The 12,624-nt window shown below is 40.1% G+C and overlaps 1 protein-coding gene across 1 annotated transcript in view; it reads left to right on the top strand.

Annotated features, from left to right (window-relative positions):
* The window catches only part of PIGN (phosphatidylinositol glycan anchor biosynthesis class N), a 710,925-nt gene that overhangs the window by 679,784 nt on the left and 18,517 nt on the right, over positions 1-12,624 (top strand). The window contains exon 28 of the mRNA XM_082259251.1: positions 8,364-8,416. Coding sequence (XP_082115377.1) covers positions 8,364-8,416 — 53 coding nt within the window. The remainder of the gene's footprint in view (positions 1-8,363; positions 8,417-12,624) is intronic.

The raw sequence follows: 12,624 nt of genomic DNA, 5'->3' as shown, positions 1-12,624 counted from the left end.
CTGGATCTTCAGATCTCGTTGAGTCATCGCACCAGGGAAAACCTTCTGTGGTGGCTCCAGTCCCCGTTGGTGTCCGGGGGCAAGTCGTTTCGTCCGATCTCGTGGACGATAATCACCACGGATGCCAGCCTGTCGGGCTGGGGTGGTGTTCTGGGCGTTCTGTCCGCCCAGGGGACCTGGTCGGAGGGGGAGTCTTCCCTCCCGATCAACATTCTGGAATTGCGTGCTATAAGGCTCTGTCTTCATCGCTGGACGGACCGGCTGCGGGGCTGCCCGGTTCGGGTGCAGACGGACAATGCCACGGCGGTGGCCTACATCAACCACCAAGGGGGCACCAGGAGTGCCCGAGCGGCTCGAGAAGTGGCCGACATTCTGTCTTGGGCCGAGACTCATGTCCCGGCGATAACGGCGGTTCACATTCCGGGAGTGGAGAACTGGCAGGCGGACTATCTGAGTCGCCAGACCCTGGATCAGGGGGAATGGTCTCTCCACCCGGCTGTCTTCCAGATGTTGTGCGCGAAGTGGGGTCTTCCAGATGTGGACCTGTTCGCGTCTCGTCTCAACTACAAGGTGAGAAGGTTCGTGGCAAGGACGCGCGACCCTCGGGCAGACGCGTCGGACGCGTTAGTGGCCCCGTGGCATCAGTACAGGCTGATGTACGCGTTTCCACCGATTCAGTTGCTGTCCAGGTTCCTTCGCAGGTTACACTCGGAACGCAGCACGGTGATTCTTGTGGCACCGGACTGGCCTCGCCGGTCCTGGTACGCAGACCTCGTGCATCTGGCGGTCGACGCCCCTTGGCGTCTGCCTCTTCGAGACGATCTACTGTCTCAAGGACCGATTTACCATCCTGCTTTACAGTCGCTGGCTTTGACGGCCTGGCTGTTGAGACCGAGGTCCTGAAGGAGAAGGGTCTCTCTCCAGAGGTCGTTCATACTTTGATCAACGCGAGGAAGTCTTCCTCGGGGAAGGTTTATTACCGTACTTGGAAGGCCTATTTTGCCTGGTGTGAGTCCAGGGGGTTTTCACCCCGCACGTACTCGGTTTCCCGTGTGCTGTCTTTCCTTCAGACGGGTGTCGATCAGCGTTTGGCGCTGGCTACGATAAAGGGTCAGGTGTCTGCGCTGGCCGTTCTGTTTCAACGTCCCGTGGCTTCCAACTCCTTGGTTGGCACTTTTATTCAGGGTGTGCGGCATCTGGTTCCTCCTAGGAGGGATCCTTTGCCCCCTTGGGACTTGAATCTCGTTCTATCTGTGTTACAACGTGCTCCTTTTGAACAGATCAGGGAGATCTCGTTGTCTATGTTGTCCAAAAAGGTCGCCTTTTTGGTGGCGATCACTTCGGCTCGCAGGGTGTCGGAACTGGCGGCTTTGTCCTGCAAGTCTCCGTACCTGGTTGTTCATTTGGATAAGGTGGTCTTGCGACCTAATCCTTCTTTTCTGCCGAAACGAGTTTCGGAATTCCATCTTAATGAGGATATTGTTTTGCCTTCGTTGTGCACGAAGCCTAAACATCCGAAGGAGGTGAGATTGCACTCTCTGGATGTTGTTCGGGCGATAAGGGTTTACCTTAAATCGACTGAGTCTTTTCGTAAGACGGACTCCTTGTTTGTTCTTCCAGAGGGTCCTCGGAAGGGCATGGCGGCTTCGGCCTCTACCATCGCCAAATGGATCAGGCAGACCATTGAACAGGCCTATGCCTTGCAGGGGAAGGTTCCCCCTGTGCCTGTGAAGGCGCACTCTACTAGATCTCTGAGTACGTCTTGGGCCTGCCGTCATGGGGCTTCTGTAGCCCAGGTGTGTAAGGCGGCGACTTGGTCGACCGTGCACACTTTCACAAAATTCTACAAAGTAGATGTTCAGGCATCGGCGGATGCTTCCTTTGGCCGCAAGGTTCTTAGTGCGGCTGTTCCATAGGGTCCCTTGTTGGGGACTCCTGGCTGTTGGGATAGTTTTTTGTATCCCCTGGTTTTTTTGTCTTTTCCTGGGTTGTTGCTCCTGTTGAGCACTTATTTTTGCTGTTGCCCAGCTGGTTTCCTTCCTTTGGTAAGGTTCCTTTCTTTGATGTGGAGACTGCGTTGCCTTTCGGCGCGGATGCGTTTCCCACCCCTCATGTTTGCACTGCTTTGGGACGTCCCCATATGTGACGAATATGAAGAGGCGGCGACTGTCGGAGGACGTAAGAGAAAACGGAATTTTTGTAAAATCTTACCTGTAAAATTCCTTTCTCTGAGTCCTCTGACAGTCGCCGCCCCCGCCCCTCTTTTGGGGTTTGAATGTATACTCTACTGCTATTCCACTAAAACTGAGATATGGTTGCAGGAAGTAGGAGGGTATTGACTGAGGGGACCACCCCTTGAGGGTGGGATATGTTAAAGCTTTATTGTTAACATATTTTGTTGCCTAGCTACTCCTTCGGAGCAAAGTCTAATACCCCATATGTGACGAATATGAAGAGGCGGCGACTGTCGGAGGACTCAGAGAAAGGAATTTTACAGGTAAGATTTTACAAAAATTCCGTTATTTCTCCTAAAAGGTAAGTGCAACCCGGAACAGATCAGAGGCTAGCCATTGTGGAATGTACTAGCCCTGACTGTCCCGGGGGTATTTTTATTAAAAAAAGTATTCCCAGGGTGGAACTCCGCTTTAAGTCTTATAAAAAAAAAGGGGTACTTTTATGTCTACTGAAAATGCTCACCTTGAGATGGTTTACACCTGAATCAGTGTGGTGCGGTTAGATTCTCAACCCATTCATTTGAATAGGTTGAAGTCGCACTGGATGGAACCAAAAGTAATGCATCTATTACTTTTAAAAACGCACATGTTGTACCATGCAATATGAAGCAGGCAAATGCACTGCATTTGTGATCTGCTTATGGGGTGGATTAGGAATACATTGACACCCAAAGCAGATCGCACACCCAGTGCGTTTTGAAGGTGGTGCAGGAAACACACACAGAACGTGGTTTTACTGCACCGTGTTTTCGTGTAAATGAGCCCTTAGACTACTTTTAATATCAATGCCAGTTTATTTATCCTGTTAAATGAAAAATCATATTTTTTCTAGTATATGTAAACAAAACATTGCCATGTAGAGTATATCAATAGATTACTTTCTTAATATTTACAAGATATATTTATTCAGCAGAGCATGTTTTCAAAATTTGTATGGAATGCTCAAAAAGGTTTATTGCTTACCATTTTCGTAAATGGGACTTTTGAGCCTACAGACACACGATGCTAGACATATAAAACTTAAGCTACCTGAGTCGAGCTGAGCCTGGATTCAAAAAAACGCTGTAAACAGGATGTGTGGGATTAGGTGCAGCTGGCCAAACTGATGACTTATTAATAGATTCTTCTACTAAGGAGAAATTCAAACACTTAGTATGTATATCTAATCATTCATTTTTCAGGAAACCACATTGCCAAATACTGTTTTTCAGTTTTCTACACTGTTTATACAGTATTTATTTTTTGCATGTCACTTGTGTTTAAATTCTCAGGTTTTTTTTTTTCCAATACGTGTAACACTGACACTATTCATTTACATTTTGGGAGGAAAAAAAAACTAGCAAACGTTGTAAATAGTGAGTTAGAAATGAAAAATGCTTTCTTGGTAAGTATATGCAGTCAGCTTGGGGAGAAGAGCAGGTTAGCATTCATAATGTTTTTATGTTTTCATAAGTCTCTGGGACTAATGTATAAAAATAGTTGTAAACTCTTATTAAAAATTGTGCGTATTGTCTATAGTTACAGTACTTCTAATAATAACTATTTATAAAAAATATAGTAAAGAGAAATTAAGCAAAAGTGAAGATGTTTTCAATAAAAACCGGGTTCCTTAATTTTCATGTACTGGAAAAATGAATCAAGGGATCAAACTGGTTTATGCTTCAGTATTTATTAGCTTCCTAAAGGATAATTTTTCACTGCTGGACCAGTTTTAATTTTTAGGCTCCGGTCATACCTGAGCAGAGTGACTTTCAAGCATTTTTATTTGAGAGTTTTTGAGTATTTTTGCAGGTGAATTACAAGCATTTTACAAGTGTTTTACAGCTTCAGGCATTTTTGTTTAACCTATGGAGAGCACTAGGGGGAGGAATTAGGGGTGAAGAGCTACTGTTTGAGAAGAAAACACACAACATAACTACAGTGCCTTGCGAAAGTATTCGGCCCCCTTAAACTTTGCAACCTTTTGCCACATTTCAGGCTTCAAACATAAAGATATAAAACTGTAATTTTTTGTGAAGAATCAACAACAAGTGGGACACAATCATGAAGTGGAACGAAATTTATTGGATATTTCAAACTTTGTTAACAAATAACAAAAATGAAAAATTGGGTGTGCAAAATTATTCAGCCCCTTTACTTTCAGTGCAGCAAACTCTCTCTAGAAGTTCAGTGAGGATCTCTGAATGATCCAATGTTGACCTAAATGACTAATGATGATAAATAGAATCCACCTGTGTGTAATCAAGTCTCTGTATAAATGCACCTGCACTGTGATAGTCTCAGAGGTCTGTTTAAAGCGCAGAGAGCATCATGAAGAACAAGGAACACACCAGGCAGGTCCGAGATACTGTTGTGGAAATGTTTAAAGCCGGATTTGGATACAAAAAGATTTCCCAAGCTTTAAACATCCCAAGGAGCACTGTGCAAGCGATAATATTGAAATGCAAGATGTATCAGACCATTGCAAATCTACGAAGACCTGGCCGTCCCTCTAAACTTTCAGCTCATACAAGGAGAAGATGCAGCCAAGAGGCCCATGATCACTCTGGATGAAATGCAGAGATCTACAGCTGAGGTGGGAGACTCTGTCCATAGGGCAACAATCAGTTGTATACTGCACAAATCTGGCCTTTATGGAAGGGTGGCAAGAAGAAAGCCATTTCTTAATGATATCCATGAAAAGTGTCGTTTAAAGTTTGTCACAAGCCATCTGGGAGACACACCAAACATGTGGAAGAAGGAAGGACAAATTGGTAGAATAGATAGGAATATAAATGGTTTTTCGTTCTATCATTTTCGAACCTCATTCTCCAGTACTCCCTGGATACCATTTCACTTTCTCTTATCACTTCCACTCACTCACTTAGGTCTTTGTCTTTCAGTTGCTAGTGGGGACCTATCTTTCACATTTTTCCTTATTTTTCTTTATTTTCTTTCTTTCTTCACACCATGCACTTTTCACTTACCACTATGACTTTTCACCATTGCAGGTATTTACTTTCCTATCTATTCTACCAATTTGTCCTTCCTTTGTCTAATAATCATATTTAGGTACATACTACTTGAGATATCATTATTCATACTTATACGACTACTACTATTCAATTCTTTTTGATGACAGATACGGAAGGACATATTATTTATTACTCCTCCTTATTACTCCATCCACCACACGCCGCCATGCTGGGCTAGGTCCGTTTGGACCCGTCAGCTCCCGGGTCAGATATATCCAGTTGCCACCCATTAGAGTTCATCATTTGTTTCCAGCATCATTGAATTGTAAGTAATGGGTCCCTTTGTTGGATTCCTTGACCTATTGGTTTATTCTTCATTTGTTCCAACATTGTCATATATATTTTTCCTCAGACATGCTCTTTATGCATCTACTCTTGAAAAAGCGAGTATAGCTTGCGAAATGCATCAGGATCAAGATGCAATATTGTATTAGCGACTATGATGTAACTTACTACTATGTATGTACTCCTGCTGATGATCAACATGTCATGTATATGAGATTGTATTTATTTTTGTCAGCATATTTACTGCAATCATGTTTACTATTATGATATTTTTATGTGCTATCAATATATGATGCTGCGGTTTAATAAACTGTTATTCATCATAATTTATTTCTTTGCATCCATCCTTCATTACCGACCCTACGTGCTCACCTCATTTAAAGTCCTGGGGCCATTCCTTGTTTTGCATATTAGTATTTTGAGACTGAGGTGTGATACAGATGACACCAGATCATGCTGTATTTTGTACAAAATAGTTTACGTCTCCATGGATCCTTTGATTGGTAAATTATGGGAAGTATTTGGAGCAAACAAGCACTTTACATGATAATGTTGAAAGACTTTCTAATATTTTTACCATTATTAGTATGGCATATGTGTTATTATCAATTATTTATGTTTTTTGAGTAAGCGCTGTAATATTTTGAAGTTATGGGAACTGGCAACCTATACAGTAATTGTTATGTAGTGTAATCAGGAGTGGTAATGGGCTGAAAAGGGTTAATGGGAAAGACATGAGAGGGAAGAATTCTACCAGACCTGGATATGTGGATTTAAAAGTTTAAATGTGCCTCAAAATTCATAAACATATAGAATTGTTAAAAAGGAATGTTTTATATTTATTAAACTTAACACAATGAATGTTAAAAAAAGGAATACATTCATAGTAAAGTGTAACAGTGCATGTATATAACATTTTGCATATTCTGTATGTGATCTGCTTTTGGATCTACGCATTTCGCTCACATTTTCGTATTCGTACTCGTAGGAATATTCATATTCGTACAGAATATGCAAAATGTGATATACATGCACTGTTACACTTTATTATGAATGTATTCCTTTTTTTTAACAATCATTGTATGTTATGTTTTAATAAATATAAAACATTCCCTTTTAAAAATTGTATATATTGTGTTTATGAATTTTGAGGCACATTTAAATCCCCATATCCAGGTGTGGTAGAATTCTTCCCTCTCATGTCTTTCCTATTTACCATTTTCAGCCCATTAACACTCCTGATTACACTACATAATGTTTACCTATCCCAGGGGAAGGTGCCATTTACTTGCCAGACAGACCATCTCTCTCCATACAATCTAGACTGTACAGTAATTGCTACCGACCATAGAATTGCACTGACTGAATTTTTGCTCGAGCATCCTAGGGGTGAATGCACAGCAGTTCCCATTTACTAACTTTGATCTTTCTAGGTAATTGCACTTTGACAGACATATTGTCTGCTTCAATAATCTGCTGTGCATGTTATTTGATGTCCGGACATTTTTTTTTTGTTTATTTGTGTACATTGTTTCGTTTTGTTTGTCATGCTCTGTATTTGTGTTACATTGTAGTAGTCAAGGCACTGGGGGTATTAGCGGAAATTTAGCAATTTTGTACTGCTTTTTGATGCAATGAAATAATGTTTTTTTAATGAGTCTGAAGCCACGCTTGTAATGTAAGTAACCACTTTTTACCCTGCATGGGGCTTTCCTTCCCTGGTACAGGGTTTCCTTTTATGTCTGTATGCTTTTGGTTAGAATGACAGCAATTAACCAATGTGTGGGCTCAACATGTGAACTATGCATACTCCATGTACCCTCTTTTTGTTTTTATTTAGCCAATTGACTTGGCATTTGACAGATAATCAAATAGGCTGTTTTGCCTGACCTGCTACTGATGACCGCTTTGTTCTCTGCAATATCAATTTGTAAAAGAGAGCATTCTGCTGTCTCTGCAATATCAGTCCATTTTTTCTTTACATCTTCAACACATGTGACTACTTATTCAAGTGTACAAACAAATGGCCACTGCCCCCACCAATAACTGACCTACACAGCAAGGAGCACATGGAAGGGCAACACATGTAAACCAAAAAGAAAACTCCCAGCTCAACTCGCCAGCCAGCCTGCTACCAACCGAATTACCTGTCTAACAGTTTTCATTAAAAACAGGGGTTTAGTTAGCACACATTTGCTGATTTTACCGCAAACTGTTAGACAGGTAATTGTTGGTAGCAGGCTGGCTTGAGCTTGGAATTTTCTTTGATTTTGTTTTACATACTTATTCAAGTGATTTCTCCTTCTAGAATACTAATTACAATTAAAAACAGTATGACTCTTAGGAATAACCAATCATTCCAAACATCCTGTAGATTTTGGAGCTTTTGTTTACACCAGACACTGGCATTATATATTGTTTTAGCTTGGAAGCATGTCAATGTTTACTGATATCAGAATTTAACATGATTTTTAGAAACATGAAAAAATGGATATTAGTTTTTGGAGACCCATCCAAAAGCAACAATTAATGGTAACTATATAAACACCAGATTCTGTATTCTGTTTGGGCCTAACATGATTCTCATTTAAACAAACCAATGATGGAAGGACTATATGGCTGATTTACTAATGGAGCTGAGAATGTTCTCAAAAAATTAGGATTCAATTAAATTATCCAGTCTTGTGCAGGGAAGAAATTTGCTTATAACATGAGTGTCTAATTGAAGTGATTCTTCACTGCTTTTTGAGTAAATATTCCGAATTCCTTTAGTAAATCAGACCCCTATTATATCTTTTAAATCGTAACGTTTTGTTTGTTTGTTTTTCAGCATTTTTTCTTCTTGGTTAAAGACTATGGGAGCTGGCTGGACATTGGCACAAGGTATATTTTTAAAAATATTTGACTTAAACAGAAAAAAATGGAAACCACACTCTCCCAGCAGCTTTGCATTCTGAATACAACTGAAGTTGTCTCAGTACTTACAATCTTTGTGAATTTAATTTGTCTGTCTTGTTCCCTTATTCTGAAATATGCAAAATCCCCTCTGCAACTTGAAAAAATGTGTTTATTTACATATGGAACTCATAGGAACAGCATGTACACAGTCAGTAAAAATTCTTTCTCAACAGCCAAAAAACTTTACAAGTATGCTAAATGGTAGAAATTGCCTTTGTGTATACAGTCACAAGAGAACTGAGAAAATACTATTTACTAAGTTTAAGATTTCACCTATGTCTTGCAATATCAAACTTGGTACAAAGGTAGAGTTGGGCTCTTGCTCATTTTTTTTTTTTTTTTTTTACATTTTTTCAGACATATAATAGTTTTTTAAAACAAAGTTTGTTTTAGTATTAAAATTAGAATATTAAAACTAAAAGTTTAATTGACTCTAACTATAAAGTTCATAGCCATACCTACTGTGTATCTGTAAAGTCTATCAAAATACCACTGGGGTCGAAGGAGATCCTAAGCAAAAATCTTTGATGGTTAGTACTTGTACAGGCATAATGTCCATTCCCAGACCCCTTCCAGCCACTACCGTGTTACAGAGATGAGGCTTGATGCTACATGGGCTTTACGTTCTGCATGGTGGAAAAGGTGGCATGCCTTCTCTTCTTTTACCATGGAAGCTGGGTAGGTTTTGGGTTTCTAGTAGCACTAGAAGAAATTTACAGGAATGCTGCAGGTATGACTATTATGTATGCACGTTATGGTCCATGTTTTTAGCCTTAAATATGTAAGCACAGGTTTGCTGTCACCTAAATTGCCAAAAAAGAGGTTCTCTAGAAAGAAAATTCTCTCGAAAGAAAATTGTAAATACTTGCCTTTCCTACTAACAGCTCCACAGAACACCCCTATGTTGAAGAGAAACTCTTTGGAATCCAACACTTCTGGGGCAATTTCTTGGTTCCCTGCTGCATGTAGTGGTTTAGTCTGCTGTGTCCTGTAGAAACAGAAGAGTTGGTGAGAGGAACCACAGAGGGAAACAGGGTACCAGAAATCCAACACACATCGAAGTCTTGAGTACTAAAGAGTCTTCAGGCAGATGTTTCTCCTTTTTACAGGAGAATTATGGGTTTTGTCAAATTTAGATAGAGATGCTTCCTGACTCCCAAAATATAAAGCTATATGGGTTAAATCTTCTAGGAAGCCTGTGTGCACGTAAACCATTAGCTGCTTTTGCTGACCTCCTATCACTCAAGGTGAGCGGCTCATCACAATCTCCACTGCAAAATGTGTAGGTAATGGTCTGACTTATTGCACTTTGGCAAATTAGTAAAAAAACAGAAAAAACAAAATGAAGACGAAAAGAATCATTGAACTCTGGGCTGCAGCAACTTTTCTTGTTTACTAAACAGTAGTAGCATTCACCTTTTGACATATTTCACACTGACTAATTGCTGCAGCCCAGATTGAACAGATTTTCTTTTCTGATTCGTTATGTGTTTGTTCTAGGGGTGTGACCCAGAAATTATTGAACCCAAGGACAGCCAGGCAACTGGGATGTTCAGAAGGAGAATGGCAGACTATACATTTCCTTAAAGCAAACCTGTAGCATGCAAAAGTATAACATGTTAAATAATGAAAAATCTCAATGTCTAAGAGATTCTGTACCCACACATAATTCTTTCTCTTCTTCTGAGCATACCAGGAGAACCCAAGGTTCTTAACCACTTGCCTACAGTGCACTTTCACCCCCTTCCTGCCCAGACCGATTTTCAGCTTTCAGCGCTCTCACACTTTGAATGACAATTACTCAGTCATGCAACACTTTACCCATAAAAAAATTGTGTCCTTTTTTGTCACACAAATAGAGCTTTCTTTTGATGGTATTTAATCACTACTGGGTTTTTTATTTTTTGCGCTATAAATAAAAAAAGACTGAAAATATTGTGAAAAAACGCATTTTTCTTTGTTTCTGTCATAAAATTTTGCAAATTAGTAATTTTTCTTCACAAATTTTGGCCTAAATGTATACTGCTACTTATCTTTGGTAAAAATAACCCAAATAAGTGTATATTGTTTGGTCTTTGTGAAAGTTATAGAGTCCACAAGTTATGGTGCTAATCATTGAAAATGTATCACACTTGATCACACCTGATGTACTGAAGGCCTATCTCATTTCTTGAGACACTAAAAAGTCAGGAAAGTACAAATACCCCCCAAATGACCCCTTTTTGGAAAGTAGACATTCCAGGGTATTTAATAAGGGGCATGGTGAGTTTTTTGAAGTTTTTTTACAAATTGACGTATTAACAGGTTATTTCTCTCACACAGCATATGTATACTTGCAACTACACCCCAAAACACATTCTACTACTCCTCCTGAGTATGGCGATACCACATGTGTGAGACTTTTTCACAGCCTAGCCACATACAGAGGCCTAACATCCAAGTAGCACCAACCGGCATTCTAGGAGCACAAATTACACATATAATTTCCTGACAACCTATCACACTGTTGAAGGCCCTGGAGCACCAGGACAATGGAAACCCCCATAAAATGACCCCATTTTGGAAAGCAAACAGCCCAACGTATAATTTTTGTGGCATAATGAGTCTTTTGAATATGTCATTTTTTTCCACAAGTTTTTGGAAAATGTGGAAAAAAAATTAAAACGCATTTTTTTTACACAAAGCTGTCCATTTATGCAATATTTCTAACACATAGCATGTACATAGCAAAAATTGCACCCCAAAATACATTCTGCTATTCCTCCTGAGTATGGCGATACCACATGTGTAACACTTTTACACAGCCTAGCCACATACAGAGGCCTAACATCCAAGTAGCACTTTACACAAAGTTGTCCATTTATCCACTTTAAGACGGGGCCTATTTTTGACACTTGGTGTTTACAAGCTAGAATCATTTTTTTTGCTAGAAAACTACTTAGAACCCCCAAACATTATATATTTTTTTAGCAGAGACCCTAGAGAATAAAATGGAGATCGTTGCAATATTTTTTATCACACCATATTTGCGCAGCAGTCTTCCAAATGCAATTTTTTTAAAAAAAATTAACTTTTTTGAATTAAAAAATAAGAAAACAGTAAATTTAGCCCATTTTTTTCCATAATGTGAAAGATAATGTTATGCAGAGTAATTAGATACCCAACATGTCATGCTTCAAAATTGCGCACGCTCACAGAATGGCGCCAAACATTGGTACTTAAAAATCCCCATAGGCTACAATTTAAAAATTTCTGCAGGTTACCAGCTTAGAGTTACAGAGGAGGTCTAGGGCTCAAATTATTGCTCTCGATCTAACGATCGCGGCGATACCTCACATGTATGGTTTGAACACCGTTTACATATGTGGGTGGAACTTGCGTATGCGTTCGCTTCTGCGCGCAAGCTAACTGGGACATGGCGCTTTAATTTTTTTTTTCCTATTTATTTTATTTATTATTTTTTTATTTTTACACAGTTTAAAAAAAAAATGTTTTGATCATTTTTATTCCCATTACAAGGAATGTAAACATCCCTTGTAATAGAAATAATCATGACAGGTCCTCTTTATTGTGAGATCTGAGGTCAAAAAGACCTCACACCTCACAACTACACTAAAAAAGAAAAAAACAAATTGTTGAAAAAGGAAAAAAAAAAAAAGCAGCCCTTCAAACCGGTTGCTAGGCAACGAATTTTGACGTAGCTCCGGTCCTCCAAGACCATAGAGTCGAGTGAGGGCCATCTTGCCCTCACTCGACTTCCTGTCTCTGAGGATCCGGGACCGGATCGTTTTCCCCGCTGCCGGCAGGTCCAGACTATGACACTTCCACCACCATGCTTGACTGTAGGCAAGGCACACATGTCTTTGTACTCCTCACCTGGTTGCCGCCACACTCACTTTACACATCTGAACCAAATAAGTTTATCTTGGTCTCATCAGACCACAGGACATGGTTCCAGTAATCCATGTCCTTAGTCTGCTTGATTTCTGCAAACTGTTTGCAGGCTTTCTTGATCATTATCTTCAGAAGAGGCTTTCTTCTGAGATGACAGCCATGCAGACCAATTTGATGTATTGTGCGGTGTATGGTCTGAGCACTGAGAGGCTGACCCCCCACCCTTTCAACCTCTGCAG

This window comes from Pelophylax lessonae, assembly GCF_965119305.1.
Source record: "Pelophylax lessonae genome assembly, chromosome: 5".
NCBI classification, from domain to species: domain Eukaryota; kingdom Metazoa; phylum Chordata; class Amphibia; order Anura; family Ranidae; genus Pelophylax; species Pelophylax lessonae.
Note: the sequence above shows the minus strand (reverse complement) of the source record. Positions and strands in the feature narration are given on the sequence as shown.